The sequence below is a fragment of the Salmo salar genome, chromosome 13 (genome assembly GCF_965601325.2).
Source record: "Salmo salar chromosome 13, fSalSal1, whole genome shotgun sequence".
NCBI classification, from domain to species: Eukaryota; Metazoa; Chordata; class Actinopteri; order Salmoniformes; family Salmonidae; genus Salmo; species Salmo salar.
Genome location: NC_138303.1, coordinates 107,478,013 through 107,504,690, shown reverse-complemented (window position 1 = coordinate 107,504,690; position 26,678 = coordinate 107,478,013). Strand labels below are relative to the sequence as shown.

The following is a 26,678-nucleotide window of genomic DNA, read 5'->3' as shown; positions in this document are numbered from 1 at the left end:
AACATCACAATATAACATTTACAAAATGACATCACTACTGACAGTGTCTTCCATTATGCCCATTTACATTAATGAGCCATTCCGGACAGGCACTACAAAGTAAGCCCAATTCCCTTAGCTCGGGTCCTTATCCAGCATACCCGTAAGCTATAGAGATGGAGAGAGAGAGGAACAGAACAAACAACCGCGCTCATCCATAACATCGATAAGTATACTAAATATTGCTTATATTAAATATGAACACCTGTCTTTATTTCTTTATACCCTAACTGGTTACTGAAGTAAGTGTGAAATGTATGTACTAAGATAGAGAAGCTAACTTGTGTGTCGACCCACATTGTTAACTTATCTGATAATGGAGCAGGGAGGAGTGATGAATGTGTACGTGCGTTAAAGTACCAAATGCTGCCCGCGGCCAGTGACGGACTTCTACGTCACACACTTACAATAAACAATCACCGACAAGGACATGAGGGGAAACAGAGGGTTAAATACACAACATGTAATTGATGGTATTGGAACCAGGTGTGAAGGAAGACAAGACAAAACCAATGGAAAATGAAAAATGGATCAGTGATGACTAGAAGGCCGGTGACGTCGACCGCCGAACGCCGCCCGAACAAGGTGAGGGACTGACTTCGGCGGAAGTTGTGACACAGTGAAGAGGCGACTCCGGGATGCTGGCCTTCTAGGCAGAGTTGCAAAGAAAAAGACATTTCTCAGACTGGCCAATAAAAAGAAAATATTAAGATCGGCAAAAGAACACAGACACTGGACAGAGGAACTCAGCCTAGAAGGCCAGCATCCCGAAGTCGCCTCTCCACTGTTGAGACTAGTGTTTTGCGGGTACTATTTAATGAAGCTGCCAGTTGAGGACTTGTGAGGCATCTGTTTCTCAAACTAGACACTCTAATGTGCTTGTCCTCTTGCTCAGTTGTGCACCGTGGTCTCCCACTCCTCTTTCTATTCTGGTTAGAGCCAGTTTGCGCTGTTCTGTGAAGGGCGTAGTACACAGTGTTGTACGAGATCTTCAGTATCTTGACAATTTCTCACATGGAATAGCCTTCATTTCGCAGAACAAGAATAGACTGACGAGTTTCATAAGAAAGGCCTTTGTTTCTGGACATTTTGAGCCTGTACTCGAAACCACAAATGCTGATGCTCCAGATACTCAACTAGTCTAAAGAAGGCCAGTTTTATTGCTTCTTTAATCAGGACATCAGTTTTCAGCTGTGCTAACATAATTGCAAAATAGTTTTCTAATGATCAATTAGCCTTTTAAAATGATAAACTTGGATTAGCTAACACAACGTGCCATTGGAACACAGGAGTGATGGTTGCTGATAATGGGCCTCTGTACACCTATGTAGATATTCCATAAAAAATCAGCCGTTTCCAGCTACAATAGTCATTTACAACATGAACAATGTCTACACTGTATTTATGATCAATTTGATGTTATTTTAATGGACCAAAAAAGTGCTTTTCTTGAAAACCCAAATGGTCTCAACATACATTTTCTACACTTTTTCACCAAAACCAACTTTGTTTTTTTGTCAGTGAAGGGAAACGTGACTGTAACTAGGGCAGCCAGGCTAATACACCAAGCAGTTTGTTCCAGCAGTTTATCTCCCTGGTCGACAGAGATAGCAGTACACACAAACTCACACACACACGCACACCCACACACACACCAACACACCCAAACACACACACACACACACACCTTCTCTAATCAAAGAAGACAAAACACCAAGTGGGCGCCTAAAGCTCTCCCTTAATGTGGACACGGACCAGGCAGGTCAGACTCCCATAATGCATCACTTCACGCCTTTCACTCAGGGGGTACTGAGCTGTTATTGTCCTCTGACCTATGAGTCTATGGCTGCGTTACAAAAGGCACCCTATTCCCTATGTAGTGCACAACTTTACCTAGGACTCTGGTCAACAGTATAGCCTCGCTACTGTATATAGCCTGTCTTTTTACTGTTGTTTTATTTCTTTACCTACCTATTGTTCACCTAACACCTTTTTTTGCACTATTGGTTAGAGCCTTTAAGTAAGCCTGTAAGTGTTGTATTCGTCGCATGTGACAAAAAACTTTGATTTGATTTGAATAGTAGTGTACTATATACCAGGACTAATAGGACTCTGGTCAACAGTAGTGTACTATATACCAGGACCAATAGGACTCTGGTCAACAGTAGTGTACTATATACCAGGACCAATAGGACTCTGGTCAACAGTAGTGTACTATATACCAGGACCAATAGGACTCTGGTCAACAGTAGTGTACTATATACAAGGACTAATAGGACTCTGGTCAACAGTAGTGTACTATATACCAGGACCAATAGGACTCTGGTCAAGAGTAGTGTACTATATACCAGGACTAATAGGACTCTGGTCAACAGTAGTGTATATACCAGGACCAATAGGACTCTGGTCAACAGTAGTGTTCTATATACCAGGACCAATAGGACTCTGGTCAACAGTAGTGTACAATATACCAGGACCAATAGGACTCTGGTCAACAGTAGTGTACTATATACCAGGACCAATAGGACTCTGGTCAACAGTAGTGTACTATATACCAGGACTAATAGGACTCTGGTCAACAGTAGTGTACTATATACCCAGACAAATAGGACTCTGGTCAACAGTAGTGTATATACCAGGACCAATAAGACTCTGGTCAACAGTAGTGTACTATATACCAGGACCAATAGGACTCTGGTCCATAGTAGTGTACTATATACCAGGACCAATAGGACTCTGGTCAACAGTAGTGTATATACCAGGACCAATAGGACTCTGGTCAACAGTAGTGTACTATATACCAGGACCAATAGGACTCTGGTCAACAGTAGTGTTCTATATACAAGGACCAATAGGACTCTGGTCAACAGTAGTGTACTATATACCAGGACCAATAGGACTCTGGTCAACAGTAGTGTACTATATACCAGGACTAATAGGACTCTGGTCAACAGTAGTGTACTATATACCAGGACTAATAGGACTCTGGTCAACAGTAGTGTATATACCAGGACCAATAGGACTCTGGTCAACAGTAGTGTTCTATATACCAGGACCAATAGGCTCTGGTCAACAGTAGTGTATATACCAGGACCAATAGGACTCTGGTCAACAGTAGTGTACTATATACCCAGACAAATAGGACTCTGGTCAACAGTAGTGTATATACCAGGACCAATAGGACTCTGGTCAACAGTAGTGTACTATATACCAGGACCAATAGGACTCTGGTCCATAGTAGTGTACTATATACCAGGACCAATAGGACTCTGGTCAACAGTAATGTATATACCAGGACCAATAGGACTCTGGTCAACAGTAGTGTACTATATACCAGGACCAATAGGACTCTGGTTACCAGTAGTGTACTAAATACCCGGACCAATAGGACTCTGGTCAACAGTAGTGTACTATATACCAGGACCAATAGGACTCTGGTCAAGAGTAGTGTACTATATACCAGGACCAATAGGACTCTGGTCAACAGTAGTGTATATACCAGGACCAATAGGACTCTGGTCAACAGTAGTGTACTATATACCAGGATCAATAGGACTCTGGTCAACAGTAGTGTACTATATACCAGGACTAATAGGACTCTGGTCAAGAGAGGTGTACTATATACCAGGACCAATAGGACTCTGGTCCATAGTACTGTACTATATACCAGGACCAATAGGACTCTGGTCAACAGTAGTGTATATACCAGGACCAATAGGACTCTGGTCAACAGTAGTGTACTATATACCAGGACCAATAGGACTCTGGTTAACAGTAGTGTACTATATACCAGGACCAATAGGACTCTGGTCAACAGTAGTGTACTATATACCAGGACCAATAGGACTCTGGTCAAGAGTAGTGTACTATATACCAGGACCAATAGGACTCTGGTCAACAGTAGTGTATATACCAGGACCAATAGGACTCTGGTCAACAGTAGTGTACTATATACCAGGACTAATAGGACTCTGGTCAACAGTAGTGTACTATATACCTGGACCAATAGGACTCTGGTCAACAGTAGTGTACTATATACCAGGACCAATAGGCTCTGGTCAACAGTAGTGTTCTATATACCAGGACTAATAGCACTCTGGTCAACAGTAGTGTACTATATACCAGGACCAATAGGACTCTGGTCAACAGTAGTGTACTATATACCAGGACCAATAGGACTCTGGTCAACAGTAGTGTACTATATACCAGGACCAATAGGACTCTGGTCAACAGTAGTGTACTATATACCAGGACCAATAGGCTCTGGTCAACAGTAGTGTTCTATATACCAGGACTAATAGCACTCTGGTCAACAGTAATGTATATACCAGGACCAATAGGACTCTGGTCAACAGTAGTGTACTATATACCAGGACCAATAGGACTCTGGTCAACAGTAGTGTATATACCAGGACTAATAGGACTCTGGTCAACAGTAGTGTACTATATACCAGGACCAATAGGACTCTGGTCAACAGTAGTGTTCTATATACCAGGACTAATAGGACTCTGGTCAACAGTAGTGTATATACCAGGACCAATAGGACTCTGGTCAACAGTAGTGTACTATATACCAGGACCAATAGGACTCTGGTCAACAGTAGTGTACTATATACCAGGACCAATAGGACTCTGGTCAACAGTAGTGTACTATATACCAGGGCCAATAGGACTCTGGTCAACAGTAGAGTACTATATACCAGGACTAATAGGACTCTGGTCAACAGTAGTGTATATACCAGGACCAATAGGACTCTGGTCAACAGTAGTGTACTATATACCAGGACCAATAGGACTCTGGTCAACAGTAGTGTACAATATACCAGGGCCAATAGGACTCTGGTCAACAGTAGTGTACTATATACCAGGACCAATAGGACTCTGGTCAACAGTAGTGTACTATATACCAGGACCAATAGGACTCTGGTCAACAGTAGTGTTCTATATACCAGGACCAATAGGACTCTGGTCAACAGTAGTGTACTATATACCCAGACAAATAGGACTCTGGTCAACAGTAGTGTATATACCAGGACCAATAGGACTCTGGTCAACAGTAGTGTACTATATACCAGGACCAATAGGACTCTGGTCCATAGTAGTGTACTATATACCAGGACCAATAGGACTCTGGTCAACAGTAATGTATATACCAGGACCAATAGGACTCTGGTCAACAGTAGTGTACTATATACCAGGACCAATAGGACTCTGGTTACCAGTAGTGTACTAAATACCAGGACCAATAGGACTCTGGTCAACAGTAGTGTACTATATACCAGGACCAATAGGACTCTGGTCAAGAGTAGTGTACTATATACCAGGACCAATAGGACTCTGGTCAACAGTAGTGTATATACCAGGACCAATAGGACTCTGGTCAACAGTAGTGTACTATATACCTGGACTAATAGGACTCTGGTCAACAGTAGTGTATATACCAGGACCAATAGGACTCTGGTCAACAGTAGTGTACTATATACCAGGACCAATAGGACTCTGGTCAACAGTAGTGTACTATATACCAGGACCAATAGACTCTGGTCAACAGTAGTGTTCTATATACCAGGACTAATAGCACTCTGGTCAACAGTAATGTATATACCAGGACCAATAGGACTCTGGTCAACAGTAGTGTACTATATACCAGGACCAATAGGACTCTGGTCAACAGTAGTGTATATACCAGGACTAATAGGACTCTGGTCAACAGTAGTGTACTATATACCAGGACCAATAGGACTCTGGTCAACAGTAGTGTTCTATATACCAGGACTAATAGGACTCTGGTCAACAGTACTGTATATACCAGGACCAATAGGACTCTGGTCAACAGTAGTGTACTATATACCAGGACCAATAGGACTCTGGTCAACAGTAGTGTACTATATACCAGGACTAATAGGACTCTGGTCAACAGTAGTGTATATACCAGGACCAATAGGACTCTGGTCAACAGTAGTGTACTATACACCAGGACCAAAAGGACTCTGGTCAACAGTAGTGTACTGTATACCAGGACCAATAGGCTCTGGTCAACAGTAGTGTTCTATATACCAGGACCAATAGGACTCTGGTCAACAGTAGTGTACTATATACCAGGACCAATAGGACTCTGGTCAACAGTAGTGTTCTATATACCAGGACCAATAGGACTCTGGTCAACAGTAGTGCACTATATACCAGGGCCAATAGGACTCTGGTCAACAGTAGTGTACTATATACCAGGACCAATAGGACTCTGGTCAACAGTAGTGTACTATATACCAGGACCAATAGGACTCTGGTCAACAGTAGTGTACTATATACCAGGACTAATAGGACTCTGGTCAACAGTAGTGTACTATATACCAGGACTAATAGGACTCTGGTCAACAGTAGTGTACTATATACCAGGACTAATAGGACTCTGGTCAACAGTAGTGTATATACCAGGACCAATAGGACTCTGGTCAACAGTAGTGTTCTATATGCCAGGACCAATAGGCTCTGGTCAACAGTAGTGTATATACCAGGACCAATAGGACTCTGGTCAACAGTAGTGTACTATATACCAGGACCAATAGGACTCTGGTTAACAGTAGTGTGCTATATACCAGGACCAATAGGACTCTGGTCAACAGTAGTGTACTATATACCTGGACCAATAGGACTCTGGTCAACAGTAGTGTACTATATACCAGGACCAATAGGCTCTGGTCAACAGTAGTGTTCTATATACCAGGACTAATAGCACTCTGGTCAACAGTAGTGTACTATATACCAGGACCAATAGGACTCTGGTCAACAGTAGTGTACTATATACCAGGACCAATAGGACTCTGGTCAACAGTAGTGTACTATATACCAGGACCAATAGGACTCTGGTCAACAGTAGTGTACTATATACCAGGACCAATAGGCTCTGGTCAACAGTAGTGTTCTATATACCAGGACTAATAGCACTCTGGTCAACAGTAATGTATATACCAGGACCAATAGGACTCTGGTCAACAGTAGTGTACTATATACCAGGACCAATAGGACTCTGGTCAACAGTAGTGTATATACCAGGACTAATAGGACTCTGGTCAACAGTAGTGTACTATATACCAGGACCAATAGGACTCTGGTCAACAGTAGTGTTCTATATACCAGGACTAATAGGACTCTGGTCAACAGTAGTGTATATACCAGGACCAATAGGACTCTGGTCAACAGTAGTGTACTATATACCAGGACCAATAGGACTCTGGTCAACAGTAGTGTACTATATACCAGGACCAATAGGACTCTGGTCAACAGTAGTGTACTATATACCAGGGCCAATAGGACTCTGGTCAACAGTAGAGTACTATATACCAGGACTAATAGGACTCTGGTCAACAGTAGTGTATATACCAGGACCAATAGGACTCTGGTCAACAGTAGTGTACTATATACCAGGACCAATAGGACTCTGGTCAACAGTAGTGTACAATATACCAGGGCCAATAGGACTCTGGTCAACAGTAGTGTACTATATACCAGGACCAATAGGACTCTGGTCAACAGTAGTGTACTATATACCAGGACCAATAGGACTCTGGTCAACAGTAGTGTTCTATATACCAGGACCAATAGGACTCTGGTCAACAGTAGTGTGCTATATACCAGGACCAATAGGACTCTGGTCAACAGTCAGCCACAACAGGGTGATGAAGAGGCTGCATTAACATGGGTATTAATTATCCCAGTCAGCCACAACAGGGTGATGAAGAGGCTGCATTAACATGGGTATTAATTATCCCAGTCATGGAATGTGATGTCTCATTAGCCTCGTTAGCCCTAATGTCTCGTTAGCCTCGTTAGCCCTAATGGCTGTCTGACACAGGAGCACCACAAGCATCTGCCTGACTCTGTTGCCCAGGAAAACAGAAAACAAGATAATAGGAAGGGCTGGTTGCCTCAGACAACTTAATTAAAAACACTTTTTTTTACTAGGCAAGTAAGTTAAGAACAAATTCATATTTTCAATGACGGCCTAGGAACAGTGGGTTAAATGCCTTGTTCAGGGGCAGAACGACAGATTTGTCAGGGATTCAATCTTGCAACCTTTTGGTTACTAGTCCAACGCTCTAACCACTAGGCTACGCTGCCGCCCCATGATGCTGGTTGCCTCGGACATGATGCTGGTTGCCTCAGTGTGACGACCCTCCCACTCTGTCTCTCTTTGCTCTTGTTTTCCTTAATAGGATGTCGGTGGGCGGAGCCGGGAGGGTCGTCAGTGAAATGGGACATACCTGGGCTCGGGTGTGTCCCAGGATAACTGCACCTCTTCCCCATTCATTGAGGAGACTCTCTCAATGCAGACACACTGACAGATTTTGGTTGTGACGTTTTTGTGGCTGTTTTGTTTGTTTGCGTTGGCACCTTTCAACACCCCTCATTATCACATGTATACACACTACTGACTACACACACACCATTGTTTATTGTATTTACATTACTTCAGTTAATAAATATATTTTGTTATTCTTTATCTCCACGTTGTCTCCTTTTTGTTACGAACTTCGAGCCAGTTTGTGACATCAGACATGATTCAAGTTCCTACACAGTCATAGATGCATGCACACGTATACACACGCACACAGCTCACTCATCACATTATCTCCTTAGGCATCCAAATGTTTACGACAGAGAAGAGGCAGGCCATTGGGGATATGGTATAGAATAGAGTGGGAGTACTATGGGAATGTAGTCTGGGATCTGCCCCGCTGGAATGTCAGGAATGAGAGCTGGGGGGGTTAGAGGTCATGGCATCGAGTATGGGGGGGGGGGTTAGGACGTGTGGCCTTGCCATCAGCACGCCATCCTTCTGTCTGCATGTTCCTGCCAGTACACATGTCTCCCACACATAATCCGTTACACAAAGAACACACTTCAACCAGAGGAAGGGGATGGCATAATTATGTAGGCCAGCTCCTTATCAACGTTATCAATGATAATGAAGTGTAGCGAATACTGCAAGAGTATAAATACACTAAATATACAAAAGTATGTGGACACCCCTTCAAAGTAGTGGATTCAGCTATTTGAGTCACTTCCGTTGCTGACAGGTGTATAAAATCGAGCACACAGCCATGCAATCTCCATAGACAAACATTAGCAATTGAATGGCCTTACTGAAGAGCCCAATGACTTTCAACGTGGCACCGTCATAGGAGGCCACCTTCCAACAAGTCAGTTCGTCAAATTTCTGCCCTGCTAGAGCTGCCGCGGTCAACTGTAAGTGCTGTTATTCACCGAGTGCTGAAGCGCGTAAAAATGGTCTGTCCTCGGTTGCAACACTCACTACCGAGTTTCAAACTGCCCACTGGAAGCAACGTCAGCACATGAACTGTTTGTCGCGAGCTTCATGAAATAGGTTTCCATGGTTGAGCAGCCGTACACAAGCCTCACGCAATGCCAAGCGTTGGCTGGAGTGGTGTAAAGCTTACCGCCATTGGACTCTGGAGCAGTGAAAACTCGTTCTCTGGAGTGATGAATCACGCTTCATCATCTGACATTCTAGTGGATTCTGTGTTTCCAAGAGAATGGAATTCTAAATACAAGTGTATTTAATAACTTTGTAAAATGAATGAAATCACAAACAAGGCATAAAGCTTAAGTTACAAAGCAATACTGACACCAAGAAAGCATAATTCTAGACATATACAGTGCATTCAAAAAGTATTCAGACTCCTGCCCTTTTTCCACATTTCGTTACGTTATAACCTTATTCCAAAATTGATTAAATAAAAAAAACTCCTCATCAATCTACACACAATACCCCATAATAATCAACAATTGATAAACTACTTATAAACCCCTTTGTAAATCATTGTAAGTGTTAGTGAATATTGAATGGCAGGTCACACTTCACAGGCTATCTGCATCGTCATTGTACTTTAAACTTGTATTGTATATCTCTACATCTGTACTTGTACTGTATATTGTCATCCAGAGTGACGCAGTGGTCTGAGGCACTGCATCTCAGTGCTAGGAGGCGTCACTACAGACACCCTGGTTTGAATACAGGCTGTATCACATGTATCACATGTATCACCAATTGGCCCAGCGTTGGCCGGTGTAGGCCGTCATTGTAATTAAGAATTTGTTCTTAACTGACTTGCCTAGTTAAATAAAAATAATTATAAAAAATATTTCAAAAAACATGTAGCACTACACTGAGAGACACAGAGCATTACAGCACGAGGTTCAGCGGTAACTCACCAGGGCTTTAGTCTCCTCCTCGTCTTTGTAATAGTATAGCTGTTCCCCTCGAAGTACGAACCAGCGTGTGTGCCAAGTCTTCACAAAGCCTCCCTGCTTCCTCAGCCAGCCACACCTGATGACGTTCCGCCTGCCCAGGCCATGCTGGGGACTACTGTTGGACACCGCCTGCTCTTCCATGGTGGTGGTCAGGCAAGAAGATCCCCACTAGAGCTCTAGAAGATCGCCCTGTTAGCAGCAGAGAAGAGAGCAGAAGGTTATTGAAGCCAACTTTAATATAGAGGACAGGAGAGCTGAATGTCCCTAAAAGTTGCTCTGTTATCCGATAATGCCAGAATCTATTGATCTGTGAAGCTGAACGGCATTACTACCAGAGAACGCTCCTAAATGAATGTTACTTCGGCATGACCTCGAGTCAAGAGAAGCTGTAGACAGAACAGCTGATCATGCAGATATAGGAATTGACTTGTAAGGCAGCCCCCAACGTGACTCTTCCTATCAACTGTGTACAATAATGTCCTCTGTGTTGTCTTAGGAATTCAGCATTCTCTGTGTTGATCTCGCCGACCCCCATTGTCTCACATCATGTAGGTCTGATAACTCATTGGAGGTTAACTTTATAGATTTTTAATCAAAACAACTCAGATGCTTATAAAAGGGTCTTAGATTCCTCTCTCTCTCTCTCTCTCTCTCTCTCTCTCTCTCTCTCACTCTCTCTCTCTTTCTCTCTAGAAACAACTATTCAATTAGGTTTTGTAACTCTTGTCCCAGAAGTGGTCATAAAATGAAGAAATGTTGAGATTTGAGGTTTGGTCTCAATTCTACTAGATTTTGAGCGTTCTCCTAAACCTTTGGATGTTGATTATTTGACGAGGATGTGTTAATCATTTCTTCCTTTGCAACTCATTCATTTCCATGTCCATTTGTAATGAATATAGTACAGTAGGGTTACTTTTGTGAATGGGCTTTCTGTGATGTATACAGAGTGCTAGATAAAATGTAATGGCGCATGGTAAGATACAAAGAATAGTTTGTTATCCTACGCGTGGTGCATATGGCCAGCTGAGTGTATAGTGTAGATGTGGGAGTGCTATGAAAAGTCATTGCTTTGTTTGTCACAAAATGGCCATAGAACTTTCACCATTGGTATGCTAATGTTGGGTGCTGTAAACTGAGATGCTAATACATTTAATATGTGAAAGTTCTTTTGATTTAACTTCAACAATTGTCCTTGATTATTTCCAAATTCTGGTTCTTTGTTTATTTTCTCATATCATTTTCTCTCAAAGGTAGGAGAGTTAGAGAATTTTAATTTAAAATATACTTTTTATGATAGTCATCTTTTATATCTTTAGTATTCATCTGACTGTTTTGATAAGACTATATCTGAAGTTGCTATTATCAATCAGATAAACAGACTATTTTATGTTCATTGAAATGTGGATTAATCTGTGATGTAATGTACCTTCAGCTAGCACCATGAACTATTGGTCACAAGATTGTCTACAGTGACTACAGTGCTGGCCGTCCAATTTTAACCTCTTCTGTCTGATGCAGAATCAGATGTGTTCAAGGGTGGATTATGTAGGGCTAACCTCCCGAAGTGACTTTTCCTATCAACTGTGTACAATAATGTCCTCTGTGTTGTCTTAGGAATTCAGCATTCTCTGTGTTGATCTCGCCAACCCCCATTGTCTCACGTCATGTAGGTCTGATATCTCATTGGAGGTTAACTTTATAGATTTTTAATCAAAACAACTCAGATGCTTATAAAAGGGTCTTAGATTCATTGTTCTTTCTCTTTCTTGTTCCTGAACTGCTTTCTCTCTTTTTCTCTCTCTCTCTTTCTCTCTTTCTTTCTTTCTTTCCTTGTAACTTAAGCTTTATGCCTTGTATGTGAGTCCATTCATTTTACAAAGTTATTAAATACACTTGTATTTAGAATTCCATTTTCAGACATTTATTAATTGTCTATTGCTGTAACTCAACTATAGTGTTCTGTTACTGTAACTCAACTATAGTGTTCTATTACTGTAACTCAACTATAGTGTTCTATTACTGTAACTCAACTATAGTGTTCTATTACTGTAACTCAACTATAGTGTTATGTTACTGTAACTATAGTGTTCTATTACTGTAACTCAACTATAGTGTTCTGTTACTGTAACTCAACTATAGTGTTCTATTACTGTAACTCAACTATAGTGTTCTATTACTGTAACTCAACTATAGTGTTCTATTACTGTAACTCAACTATAGTGTTCTGTTACTGTAACTCAACTATAGTGTTCTATTACTGTAACTCAACTATAGTGTTCTATTACTGTAACTCAACTATAGTGTTCTATTACTGTAACTCAACTATAGTGTTCTATTACTGTAACTCAACCATAGTCTCTTGCATTTTGCTAATTATCTTTATGGAGTCAGATAAACGTTTTAACAGGCTAATTGCTTTGTCTCATTATGGGTTGCTTGCGATGTATATATAATATACTGTATATACACATATCAGATATTACTGCAAACTACAGACTAACCTATATGTAAATATCAATGGTGTGACCACATCCCTGAAAAGCAGGAAGGTCATCCAGGGTCAGATCTGATAAATCTAACCACATTACCGTGTTATTGTTTTGTTCTATTCACTTTCCATGCAGTGTCCCAGCCTGTATCCTGTAGCCTGTAGCCTGTAGCCTGCAGCCTGCAACCTGCAGCCTGTAGCCTGTAGCCTGTAGCCTGTAAACCTGTAGTCTGTAGCCTGTAAACCTGCAAGCCTGTAAACCTGTAGCCTGCAGCCTGTAATCCTGTAAGCCTGTAAGCCTGTAAACCTGTAAGCCTGTAGTCTGTAGCCTGTAATCCTGTAAGCCTGTAAGCCTGTAATCCTGTAATTCTGTAAACCTGTAGTCTGTAGCCTGCAGCCTGAAGCCTATAAACCTGTAAACCTGTAAGCCTGTAATCCTATAAACCTGTAGTCTGTAGCCTGCAGCCTGCAGCCTGTAAGCCTGTAAGCCTGTAAGCCTGTAAGCCTGCAGCCTGCAGCCTGTACAGTATTTAGATTTTTTTCTCCAGATAAGCAAATAATTGCTGTGGTGTGACACACAGAGACACAAGGTCTGTTTGTCTGTGTTGTGAATGAAGGGAGGTAATGTCCATGTGGGAGGAAGGAGGTGTAGTTAGAGAGTTAACAGTAGACATTTGACTTCAGATTCTAGTAGGGTGAGGCCGGGTGCTGCAGACTGTTCTAGTGCCCTCGAAAATTCATTGATATATATGTTGAAGAGGGTGGGTCTTAAGCTGCATCCCTGTCTCACCCCACGGCCCTGTGGAAAGAAATGTGTGTATTTTTGCCAATTTTAACCGCATACTTGTTGCATGTGTACATGGATTTTATAATGTCGTATGTTTTTCCCCCAACACCCCTTTCCAAATTGAGTCAAAAGCTTTTTTGAAATCAATAAAGCATCAACAAAGCAAGACTTTGCCTTTGTTTTGGTTTGTTTGTTTGTCAATTAGGGTGTGCAGGGTAAATATGTGGTCTGTCGTAAGGTAATTTGGTAAAAAGCCAATTTGACATTTGCTCAGTACATTGTTTTCGAGAGCTTCAAGTTCCTCGGTGTCCAAATCACTAAAGACTTAAAATGGTCCAAACACACACACACTGTCTTGAAGAGGGCGCCACATTGTCTCATCCCCCTCATGAGGTTGAAAAAGTTTTGAACGGGCCCTCAAATCTTTAAAAAGTTAAACAGCTCTACCATTGAGAGCATCTTGACTGGCTGCGTCACTGCCTGGTATGGCAATATCACCGCCCTTGATTGCATGGCGCTACAGAGGGTGGTGCGGACAGCTCAGTACATCTCTGGGGCCGAGCTCCCTGCCATCCAGGACATCTATGTCAGGCGGTTTGGTAGAAAGGCCCGGAAAATCGTTAAAGACTCCAACCACCCAAGCTATAGACTATTCTCAATGCTTCCGCACGACAAGCGGTCCCGGTGCAGTAACATAATTTGTCTGATTCTCTGTAATAATGGTATTGGAATAATAATGCATTTTATTTTGTAAAGTTGTTTCTTGCATCAAACAACACAACAAAAATGTGGTCACCTGCTTGTCTGAAGGACAAGTGGATAAACAGGTTCATGTCAAACCCTGTATGTTTATTTTTCAAAAGTCTCATTGAATGTACAGTCGGCCTACATTGAACACCACACATTGTAGGCTGAATGATAGAACAGCTATTTCCATGTTAAAATATTATGGGATGCATTTTTTTCCATTGTTTTTGAATGGTAGGCCACTCTGGCATTAAAACTTGAAACTTGAAACTATCAAGCTGATTTTAATGAAACTGTGTGGGTCGGCTCGAAGTGCGAGACACTGACTAGACAACGTCATTGTATTGACTCTGTTAAAGATGCTGCCGTCAGCTCCTTATTGCTCTGCCACGTTGTCATCAGCAGAGAGCCTAGTGTGTTTTTGTTCCCTTTGGGCCCAGATGACGTCCAGATGTTGTTCAGTCATGTGTGGAAGTGCAGCAGCCCGGGCTGTCTGTGGTGACAAAGATCCCCTGTCACAGCCACACTACCAACACACTACTTCCACATTAATAAACAGCCACATTACTCCTAGCCTGGTTCCCAGATCCGTTTGTGCTGTCTGGCATGGCAATGACCATAGGCGTTGGCAAGACAGCACCAAACAGATCTGGGCCCAGGCAATCACTAACCCCCTATTAGTACATGAAGCAGAACCAGCTTGACGACCGGTCCCTCAAATATCCTGTCTGTCTGTCTGTCTGTCTGTCTGTCTGTCTGTCTGTCTGTCTGTCTGTCTGTCTGCCTGCATGTCTGTCCCCATTAAGGTTTCAGTTGAGATTACTTCTCTCTTTATCATGTTTATGTGTGTTTACACAGCTTTATTACCACAGTGGTGCACTTCACTTGTTTATAGGACCGATATTTATTCAAACTACAATCCTTAATCAAAACTATAAGAAATATATTTTTATTTAACCTTTATTTAACTAGGCAAGTCACCTTGTCTGTTTTGGTATAAAGCTGACTGATGGGCCTGGAGAAATGTCACCACTCTCAGATTAATAGACAGAGCTATGGATGCAGGGACTGACCATCCATGATAACAAAATGATAGTTTTAACCATGTTATGAGGCTATATAGTGTTTTTTTACATTTACATTGTTTACAAACATTGGAGTAAAACAAGTTTATATTCTGGGTTCTGATGGAGTGTGACAGTTGAACTGAGCTCATGAGGCATTTATAAGTTAAATTCTTCAACAATCAATGGGAACATATAATTAATTTACAAGTCCAAAAATGTATGTAGTAACTAAGGATTCTGGCTTTAACTACTTTAAGCCATAGCCAAGCAAGTCATCAAAGGGAGAGAGACGAGGATGGACTATGTGTGTCCTTGTCCCTCCTGAGTGGAATACTTGTTCTATAAGTTGAGGGCCCAAAGATAAACTTGGAGTGAAACCACTCTGTTATCTCAGAGCACACACACACACACACACACACACACACACACACACACACACACACACACACACAGACACACACACACAGACACACAGACACACACCAGCCCTCAGGGGTGACACACCCTTCCTTCTGTTGACGGAACCCCCTGGTGTGTGTGCTGCCAGTCTCGTGACATAGTCCTGTCACCGTGCCAGACCTCCAGAGTGTGTGTGTATGTGTGTGTGTGTGTGTGTGTGTGTGTGTGCGTGTGTGTGCGACCGTGCTGCCAGTCTCGTGCCAGACCTCCAGCACAGTGATTTATCAGTCCTATCTGTTGCGCGGCAGTTGTTCTATCTAGCTGCTGCTGGCTAAAGCTAGCCTTCATAATGCGGTATGATAACTGTACATCTCCAGAGATACTATAGATACAGAGTTCTCTAGCTAAACCTCCAGGGCTTTATCTTTGAAGTGTGACAAGAGGCACAATTTGAGAAGTCTTTAATTATTAACCATGTTCCTTGTTCAGTGGTGACCTGCAAATTAACCAACAATTATAAAGAAATCCCATGGTTTCTGATGTCAGAAGGAAATGAAAAAGATTAGCAGTGTGGGAGTAGTTTGAAATGTAATATTATGTAAATAAAAATGAACTTTAACTGGCTCTACTGGAGAGACAAACAAGTTGTGTGTGTTGCCCTGGTGTGGACTAATGTGGCACGCATGTTCCTTCTGTCACACACACACACACACACACACACACACACACACACACACACACACACACACACACACACACACACACACACACACACACACACACACACACACACACACACACACACACACACACACACACACACACACACACACACACACACACACACACACACACACACACACACACACACACACACACACACACACACACACACACACACACACACACACACACACACACACACACACACACACACACACACACACACACACACACACACACACACACACACACACACACACACACACACACACACACACACACACACACACACACACACACACACACACACACACACACACACACACACACACACACACACACACACACACACACACACACACACACACACACACACACACACACACACACACACACACACACACACACACACACACACACACACACACACACACACGTCCAGCCTGTTAAAAGCCTCTATTGATCATGAATAAAAGACCCACAGCAGCATTGGGTCCACTATGTATTATTTATGACGTTTCTCATCATAAACAGAGAGAAAGAGCAGAAAATCAACAACAAACAAATTAGAATAATACTAGACTTTATGGGGGCTCATATTGAATGTTATGAATTTCAAATAATTCATGAAATGTATTAACTTAATCCAAATATATTCTTCCCTACTGTCAACCATGATCCTAATTCAAAGGTACTAATTACACAACATACGGCAACGCTGCAGCTAAGGAACTTGTGTTTTGAGAATCTATTTCTATGGTATTGTCTGTGAGCGCTGAGAAGAGGCTGACGTTTAGAGAGACAGACAGTGATCTGACCACTGAGCCATTCTCTTCTGGCATCAACCATCTGTTTTGCTGAACAGAATGTGAGTGACAGGTTCCTTAGAGCTCTCTCTTGTTGAAAAGGAACAAACTCAATGGTAATCTAGTAGAGAAATGACTTTGATTAAGATCCAATTTAGTTCTGCCTCATTTCCGTTATCAGATAGATGCACTGTAGGGTAAGTCTGCCTTCTAAAAGCATATCACCTTGTCTTGTCAGTGTGATACCACACTATTCTGTGTCTTGGACAGCGTTCTGTGTCCTTGTGAATCTAAAATAATGCTAGCTTTACTGTTAAAATCCAGTGCTCATCTCCCCTATAATCAACACTGTGAGATCAAACTGGTGATTCTCCCCGTCTGTCCATCTGTCCGTCTGCCCATCTGTCCGTTTCCCCATCTGTCCATCTGTTGGCTCAAAGTGGGACATTACCATTCTCTTTGTGTCTGTCACTGTCCATCAGTGTTGAAGAGATGTTCTGGCCTGTCACTGTCCATCAGTGTTGAAGAGATGTTCTGGCCTGACACCGTCCATCAGTGTTGAAGAGATGTTCTGGCCTGTCACTGTCCATCAGTGTTGAAGAGATGTTCTGGCCTGACACTCTCCATCAGTGTTGAAGAGATGTTCTGGCCTGACACTGTCCATCAGTGTTGAAGAGATGTTCTGGCCTGACACTGTCCATCAGTGTTGAAGAGATGTTATGGCCTGACACTGTCCATCAGTGTTGAAGAGATGTTCTGGCCTGACACTGTCCATCAGTGTTGAAGAGATGTTCTGGCCTGACACTGTCCATCAGTGTTGAAGAGATGTTCTGGCCTGTCACTGTCCATCAGTGTTGAAGAGATGTTCTGGCCTGACACTGTCCATCAGTGTTGAAGAGATGCTCTGTCCTGTCCTGGTACCACATCATCTTGAACCAACGTACCACCTGAAACAGTCTTATGTCCAGGTCTAAAACCAGACTGGTGCACATTAAGAATGGAATGACACGTTTAAAAGTTCTTAGCTGAGAGATGATTAGGGATTCTAAAACTTTGGAAACGAAAGATAACTACCGTCCAATTTCCAAGTTATCTAAGTCAGAATATGTCCCTGAATAAACATTAGGAATAATAACATTAAGGAGACTTCCAGACAGACTTTCCTGTGACTGTCTGTCGTCTGTGTTACTCTGTCGTTGCACCGAACGGAGAGTGCTGAGTGACAAAATGGTCACCTTATGACCCTATTATCTTATGACCTTATGAACCTTGTGCTACAGCAGACTGATTTTACAATGAGATGACACCTTGTCATGAAATACACATATTTGACTTCACACTGGGACCTGAGAGCCACTGTTTCTGTCTATGACCTCTGTCTCATTCCTTGAATTTGAGCACCCTTTCACACAACCCTCTCCGGCAGCTGAGAAGAGTGGGAAGATAATATTGCCCATAGTATTGACATTGTTGGGTTGGTCTCACAGACATAGAGTAGCTAGCCAGCTACAGGACAGGACACTATTGGTTTCATTGCTTACACACAGTGTTTGCTCTCCCTATTGGAATGTGATGGACCTCAAAGCACACAAAAAGCCAGGCAGGCTCAATGTTTGACATTTCTTTGTTGGGACTGACGGACTTGACTCTGTCATTTGCAGGGAAGAGGAGAGAGGGTGGGCTGGTCTTACTAAACCAGCTAGCCGTTTGGGAAGCTAGTCAGAAGCAGCAGTGGAAAAATACAATAATTACACAAAACAAATGCTTTTTTTTCAGATGGTGAGAAAAAACTATTTTTCTACTCCAGCAGTGATAGCATTTGAAACAAGACCCAGTCAGGTTGTTTTCCAAAAGAATGCTGTTTAAAACAGAGATGTATCGAGTCTCATTGACAGTTTCTGAGCTCTATCTAAGATCAAAACAAAGTGAAAATTATCTCCTTAATCTACGGTCTGAAACTGCACTGAAAACCTGTTCTGATTCCCTGGTGAATCGCAGGGATTTTTTTACTAAGCAGACAGAGCCACTACCATGACAATCTGTCTGTCTCTGGGCCTGAGCAGCAGTCAGCCAGCCAGCCAGCCAGCCAGCCAACCAGTCAGTCAGCCAGTCAAACAGTCAGCCAGTCAGCCAGCCAGCCCGCCAGCCAGTCAGCCAGTCAGCCAGTCAGCCAGTCAGCCTGCCAGTCAGCCAGTCAGTCAGCCAGCCAACCAGCCAGTCAGTCAGCCAGTCAGTCAGCCAGCCAGCCAGTCAGCCAGTCAGCCAGCCTCACAGCTGCTACACCCATCAGGCAGACTGTACTCCAGTCAAAGAGATGGAAAGATGGCATACCTCCCATCTTTGAAGAACAGGAGGGGTGATATGCACATCCTAAACGTGAGAATACTAGTAATGGACAAAACAATACAGATAAGGAAATAGGAGACTGCACACAAAATATAGTTGTTCTTTAGTGCAACACCCAACAACACAACTTCTCAAGTCATGAAAAGTCTTCATCAGTCTATCTTTGTCATTAATCGCTTTAGTAGAAGCCTTTAAAATGCACTATTCACTTTCCATGAACAAGCTCTCTTGGAAAGTTCTCCCTCTATCCATCTCTAAGGCTCCAGGCCAGCGCTAGACTCAGAGTGCTAATGCAGGTCCACCAGTCTCTCTCGGGTGATGCAGGGCCCAAATGACCATGACAAATACTAGGCACTAAAACAGCTGGCTGGAGACACTAGAGAGCATCACTGGCTAATGCCTGAGTAGGTCTGATGATAATCACATTGACAGCAGAAGCATGCAAGAGCAATGCTAATGCACCTGAACAAAGACTGATGTGCATCCCAAATGGCACCCTATTCCCTATATAGTGCACTACTTCTGACCAAGACCCATAGGGCTCTGATCAAAGTAGTGCATTATACAGTATAGGGAATAGGGTGCAATTTGGGATGCACACAGACATTACCCTTCTATTGACAACATCCTCTCTTCTGGAACACGAGAATGGATCTGCATTCTAATCAGGTACTGTTTTTATGTCCATGGAACTTTAACTTTAGAATTTTAACTATAATTTGGTTCCAACTCCAAATGAAAATTCCAAAGGTTAACTTTGCAACAAGACCTTGATCCTATTCAATCATCCACTTGCTCCAAACCTAATGAATACCAAAGTAACGGTACCCGCATATTACATATTGCTAATTGCATGCCTACAAGATGGCCTTTTTACGTTAATTCACTTCTTTAACTAAAAATAATAAAGTTAACAACTGTTTTACAAGTTTGCACAGAGCCTTCAATTATGTGAGACAAAATTAGATAGACTTTAGCTCTAACTGAAATAACTTTCCATTCCTTTCCCTTCTTACAGAAGTCTGGATCAATAATGCCTCAGACAGTTCATGACAGATCAACTAAGAACCTGAGCGTCATATTCACTATCTTGATCTCTCAAATCAATGAAATGATGGATCTATTCAGTGAGTGATAACTAATTAACATAACTAAAGCTCAGTGAATTCCATATATTCCATTATGTTGAAAGTGAACTGACTACAGCTATATGGTACCACTGAGGATCATAACTGACTACAGCTATATGGTACCACCGAGGATCATAACTGACTACAGCTATATGGTACCACCGAGGATCATAACTGACTACAGCTATATGGTACCACTGAGGATCATAACTGAATACAGCTATATGGTACCACTGAGGATCATAACTGACTACAGCTATAAGGTACCACTGAGGATCATAACTGACTACAGCTATAAGGTACCACTGAGGATCATAACTGACTACAGCTATATGGTACCACTGAGGATCATAACTGAATACAGCTATATGGTACCACTGAGGATCATAACTGACTACAGCTATATGGTACCACCGAGGATCATAACTGACTACAGCTATAAGGTACCACTGAGGATCATAACTGACTACAGCTATATGGTACCACTGAGCATCATAACTGACTACAGCTATATGGTACCACTGAGGATCATAACTGACTACAGCTATATGGTACCACCGAGGATCATAACTGACTACAGCTATATGGTACCACCGAGGATCATAACTGACTACAGCTATATGGTACCACCGAGGATCATAACTGACTACAGCTATATGGTACCACTGAGGATCATAACTGACTACAGCTATAAGGTACCACTGAGGATCATAACTGACTACAGCTATATGGTACCACTGAGGATCATAACTGACTACAGCTATATGGTACCACTGAGGATCATAACTGACTACAGCTATATGGTACCACCGATGATCATAACTGACTACAGCTATATGGTACCACCGAGGATCATAACTGACTACAGCTATATGGTACCACCGAGGATCATAACTGACTACAGCTATATGGTACCACCGAGGATCATAACTCACTACAGCTATATGGTACCACTGAGGATCATAACTGACTACAACTATAAGGTACCACCGAGGATCATAACTGACTACAGCTATATGGTACCACTGAGGATCATAACTGAATACAGCTACATGGTACCACTGAAGATCATAACTGACCACAGCTATATGGTACCACCGAGGATCTTAACTGAATACAGCTATAAGGTACCACTGAGGATCATAACTGACTACAGCTATAATACAACCTTATAAACAATAGATGAGCCGCATTACAGAGAATAATATAACCTGCACTGTAAAGCACATTGTAAACAGCATTATAGTGGCAGCGCTTTGCAACTAGCAGTCGCCACAATCATAACCTTTGAACAGGGTCTACGTCCCAAACGGCACCCTAATCCCTATATAGTGCACTACTTTTGACCAGAGCCCTTATGGGATTCCCCTTTTGGGTCCTAGTCAAATGTAGTGCACTATAAAGGGAATAGGGTTCCATTTGGGACGCAAGCAGCCTCATCTGGTAAACCACTACAGAGGTAGCTCAGATGAATCCACTCGACAGGGGATGGACGAGAGGAAATATTTCAATGCAAAAAAAACAAAAAAAACACATGTTGATATGAGAACGAGTGCATCATAAATGGCACCCTATTCCCCTTTATAGTGCAACACTTTTGACCGGGGCCTATAGGTTTTTTTGTTAAATGTAGTGCACTGTGTCGGGGAATAGGGTGCCGTTTAGGATGCAGCCGTGTAAACATCTGATAGTGCTCATATTGCAGCCAGCTTAGTTGAGACTGAAGTGAACTGTGCTGTAATATATAGATATACAGTATATATAGATGGCATTGCAGGAATCCCGTAGAGTAAGCAGATGCGTGCAATGCTACACAATATAATCTGTGCCAGACTGCCTGTAAATATCCTCTGTGCCATCTGTCCGCACACAGGCGTGCACACGCACACACACACACACACACACACACATGCGCACACACACACACACACACACACACACACACTCACACACACACACACACACACACACACACACACACACACACACACACACACACACACACACACACACACACACACACACTTCCCCCTTCACAGTAGGCTCAGTGCTAAAGACAAATATAACCAGCCGTTACCACCGGCTGCATTAGACAGACAGACAGACAGACAGACAGACAGACAGACAGACAGACAGACAGACAGACAGACAGACAGACAGACAGACAGACAGACAGACAGACAGACAGACAGACAGACAGACAGACAGACAGACAGAGCCCCTGCTGAAGGATAGATGTCTATATGTGTTCTGGAGAGCCCCTGCTGAGGGATAGAGGTCTATATGTGTTCTGGAGAGCCCCTGCTGGGGGATAGAGGTCTATATGTGTTCTGGAGAGCCCCTGCTGAAGGATAGAGGTCTATATGTGTTCTGGTGAGCCCCTGCTGAAGGATAGAGGTCTATATGTGTTCTGGAGAGCCCCTGCTGAAGGATAGAGGTCTATATGTGTTCTGGAGAGCCCCTGCTGAAGGATAGATGTCTATATGTGTTCTGGTGAGCCCCTGCTGAAGGATAGAGGTCTATATGTGTTCTGGAGAGCCCCTGCTGAAGGATAGAGGTCTATATGTGTTCTGGAGAGCCCCTGCTGAAACCACAGTTGGGTGTGAGGAGGAGCAAGGTCTTCCTGAGGAAATGTGTGCTTGGCTATGCTAGTGCACTTCTTTTGACCAGGGTCCATTGGACTATGGTCAAAACTACTGCACTATGTAGGGAATAGGATGCCGTTTGGGACATAACCCTTGTTAGGGGTCAGGGAGAGGGCACCACTGAGGATGATGGTCACACACGCACACACAGGCCAGCACCGGTCCGTCCCAGCGACATGAACGTGGCCTCTGTAGCTGTCTTTGGAAGCTCCTGTCTGTGACGTCACCACCCAGAGGCTCTGGATAGGGTTGGCAGCTTGAGGCTTCACGTCTCAGTACCAAGTTTCAGTCATGTTTAAATTGAGAGACTGTTTCACCTGTCCCTTGTCAATGAATCAAATCAATCAATTGTGTTATTGTTTCACATAACGCTTTTCACTATGAGGAACTTAATTAGCGGATTCCAATGTATTCATTACTAGGGCTGGGACAATACCAGTATCACCATCACCATCATCATCATCATCATCACAGGAAACAAAACATGAAGCGGATATAAGGAATAATTTTACAGATATGATGTGATTCTGCTGTTGTTCTATACAGACTATATACCCCCTCCACACCATGTCTTAATATATAGACTGTATACCCCCTCCACACCATGTCTATAGACTGTATACCCCCTCCACACCATGTCTTAATATATAGACTGTATACCCCCTCCACACCATGTCTTAATATATAGACTGTATACCCCTCCACACCATGTCTATAGACTGTATACCCCCTCCACACCATGTCTTAATATATAGACTGTATACCCCCTCCACACCATGTCTTAATATATAGACTGTACCCCCTCCACACCATGTCTTAATATATAGACTGTATCCCCCCTCCACACCATGTCTATAGACTGTATACCCCTCCACACCATGTCTTAATATATAGACTGTATACCCCCTCCACACCATGTCTATAGACTGTATACCCCTCCACACCATGTCTTAATATATAGACTGTATACCACCTCCACACCATGTCTTAATATATAGACTGTATACCCCTCCACACCATGTCTTAATATATAGACTGTATACCCCTCCACACCATGTCTTAATATATAGACTGTATACCCCCTCCACACCATGTCTATAGACTGTATACCCCCTCCACACCATGTCTTAATATATAGACTGTATACCCCCTCCACACCATGTCTATGATGTCTGTATACCCCCTCCACACCATGTCTTAATATATAGACTGTATACCCCCTCCACACCATGTCTATAGACTGTATACCCCCTCCACACCATGTCTTAATATATAGACTGTATACCCCTCCACACCATGTCTTAATATATAGACTGTATACCCCCTCCACACCATGTCTATAGACTGTATACCCCCTCCACACCATGTCTTAATATATAGACTGTATACCCCTCCACACCATGTCTTAATATATAGACTGTATACCCCTCCACACCATGTCTTAATATATAGACTGTATACCCCCTCCACACCATGTCTATAGACTGTATACCCCCTCCACACCATGTCTTAATATATAGACTGTACCCCCTCCACACCATGTCTATAGTCTGTATACCCCCTCCACACCATGTCTTAATATATAGACTGTATACCCCCTCCACACCATGTCTATGATGTCTGTATACCCCCTCCACACCATGTCTTAATATATAGACTGTATACCCCCTCCACACCATGTCTATAGACTGTATACCCCCTCCACACCATGTCTTAATATATAGACTGTATACCCCTCCACACCATGTCTTAATATATAGACTGTATACCCCCTCCACACCATGTCTATAGACTGTATACCCCCTCCACACCATGTCTTAATATATAGACTGTATACCCCTCCACACCATGTCTTAATATATAGACTGTATACCCCTCCACACCATGTCTTAATATATAGACTGTATACCCCTCCACACCTTGTCTTAATTTATAGACTGTATACCCCTCCACACCATGTCTTAATATATAGACTGTATCCCCCTCCACACCATGTCTTAATATATAGACTGTATACCCCTCCACACCATGTCTTAATATATAGACTGTATCCCCCCTCCACACCATGTCTTAATATATAGACTGTATCCCCCTCCACACCATGTCTTAATATATAGACTGTATCCCCCCTCCACACCATGTCTTAATATTTCGACTGTATACCCCCTCCACACCATGTCTATAGACTGTATACCCCTCCACACCATGTCTTAATATATAGACTGTATACCCCCTCCACACCATGTCTTAATATATAGACTGTATACCCCTCCACACCATGTCTTAATATATAGACTGTATACCCCCTCTGTACTCTGACATACTGTGACATGAAACATTTTCATATTTTAGGATTACTGGACTCACACACTGACTTATGACAGAGTGACCACTGGCATCAATCTGGGGCCAGTCTGGCTATGGACCCACAAACAGAATGAGTGGACTCAACAACAACAATAACAACTTCCTGATATCCACACTCATACCAATCCACCCCTTCCCCAGTGTCAACATTCACCACAGTGTACAGTAACTATACTGTACAACGCCATAAGGACCTCAATGAAGACTAGTTAAGCACAGACATTATTCTCACGATTGTATTTCCTGTCAGGGCTTTGAACTCTGAACCTCATTCCCCTGAGCTCAATAATGTGTTGACCCTCTCCTATTCACAGAGGATGAGGAGATGCTGATCTCCCTGCTCTCCTTCTTTAACCCTTCTTTCTCCCTCGCACCCACCTCCTTAGCTTTCCTCCACTCCACCTTCTCCTTTCGGTTCTTCCTCCTCCTCTTCTTCCCCTCCTCCCCTCATGCCTCACCCTCTTCCTCCTGTTCCCCTGATAAACAGATATGGCAAAGCCAAACCTTAATCTCCTCTCCTCTCCTCTCCTCTCCTCTCCTCTCCTCTCCTCTCCTCTCCTCTCCTCTCCTCTCCTCTCCTCTCCTCTCCTCTCCTCTCCTCTCCTCTCCTCTCCTCTCCTCTCCTCTCCTCTCCTCTCCTCTCTCTCCTGGGGTCTGTGTAAGGGGTCATGTTGTGTTCATCTCACAGACTACTGCCCTACTTAAGGACACATTCATCTGCAGATATGATGGAATTTCTCATTTTGGTTCGATCAGTGAGTGAAAATCCATGGGGCTGTGTAGTGTGTGTGTGTGTGTGTGTGTGTGTGTGTGTGTGTGTGGCTCCCTGTGCAATGCTATGCCCGCCATGCTGCAGGGACTG

General features: G+C 42.9%; 1 protein-coding gene across 2 annotated transcripts in view; it reads right to left on the bottom strand.

The window, feature by feature from the left end:
• Positions 1-26,678, bottom strand: part of arhgap24 (Rho GTPase activating protein 24) — a 225,493-nt gene that overhangs the window by 192,239 nt on the left and 6,576 nt on the right. For both annotated transcript variants that reach the window (XM_014138900.3, XM_014138902.3), the window contains exon 2: positions 10,273-10,500. In XM_014138900.3, coding sequence (XP_013994375.1) covers positions 10,273-10,452 — 180 coding nt within the window. In that variant the 5' untranslated portion in view covers positions 10,453-10,500. The remainder of the gene's footprint in view (positions 1-10,272; positions 10,501-26,678) is intronic.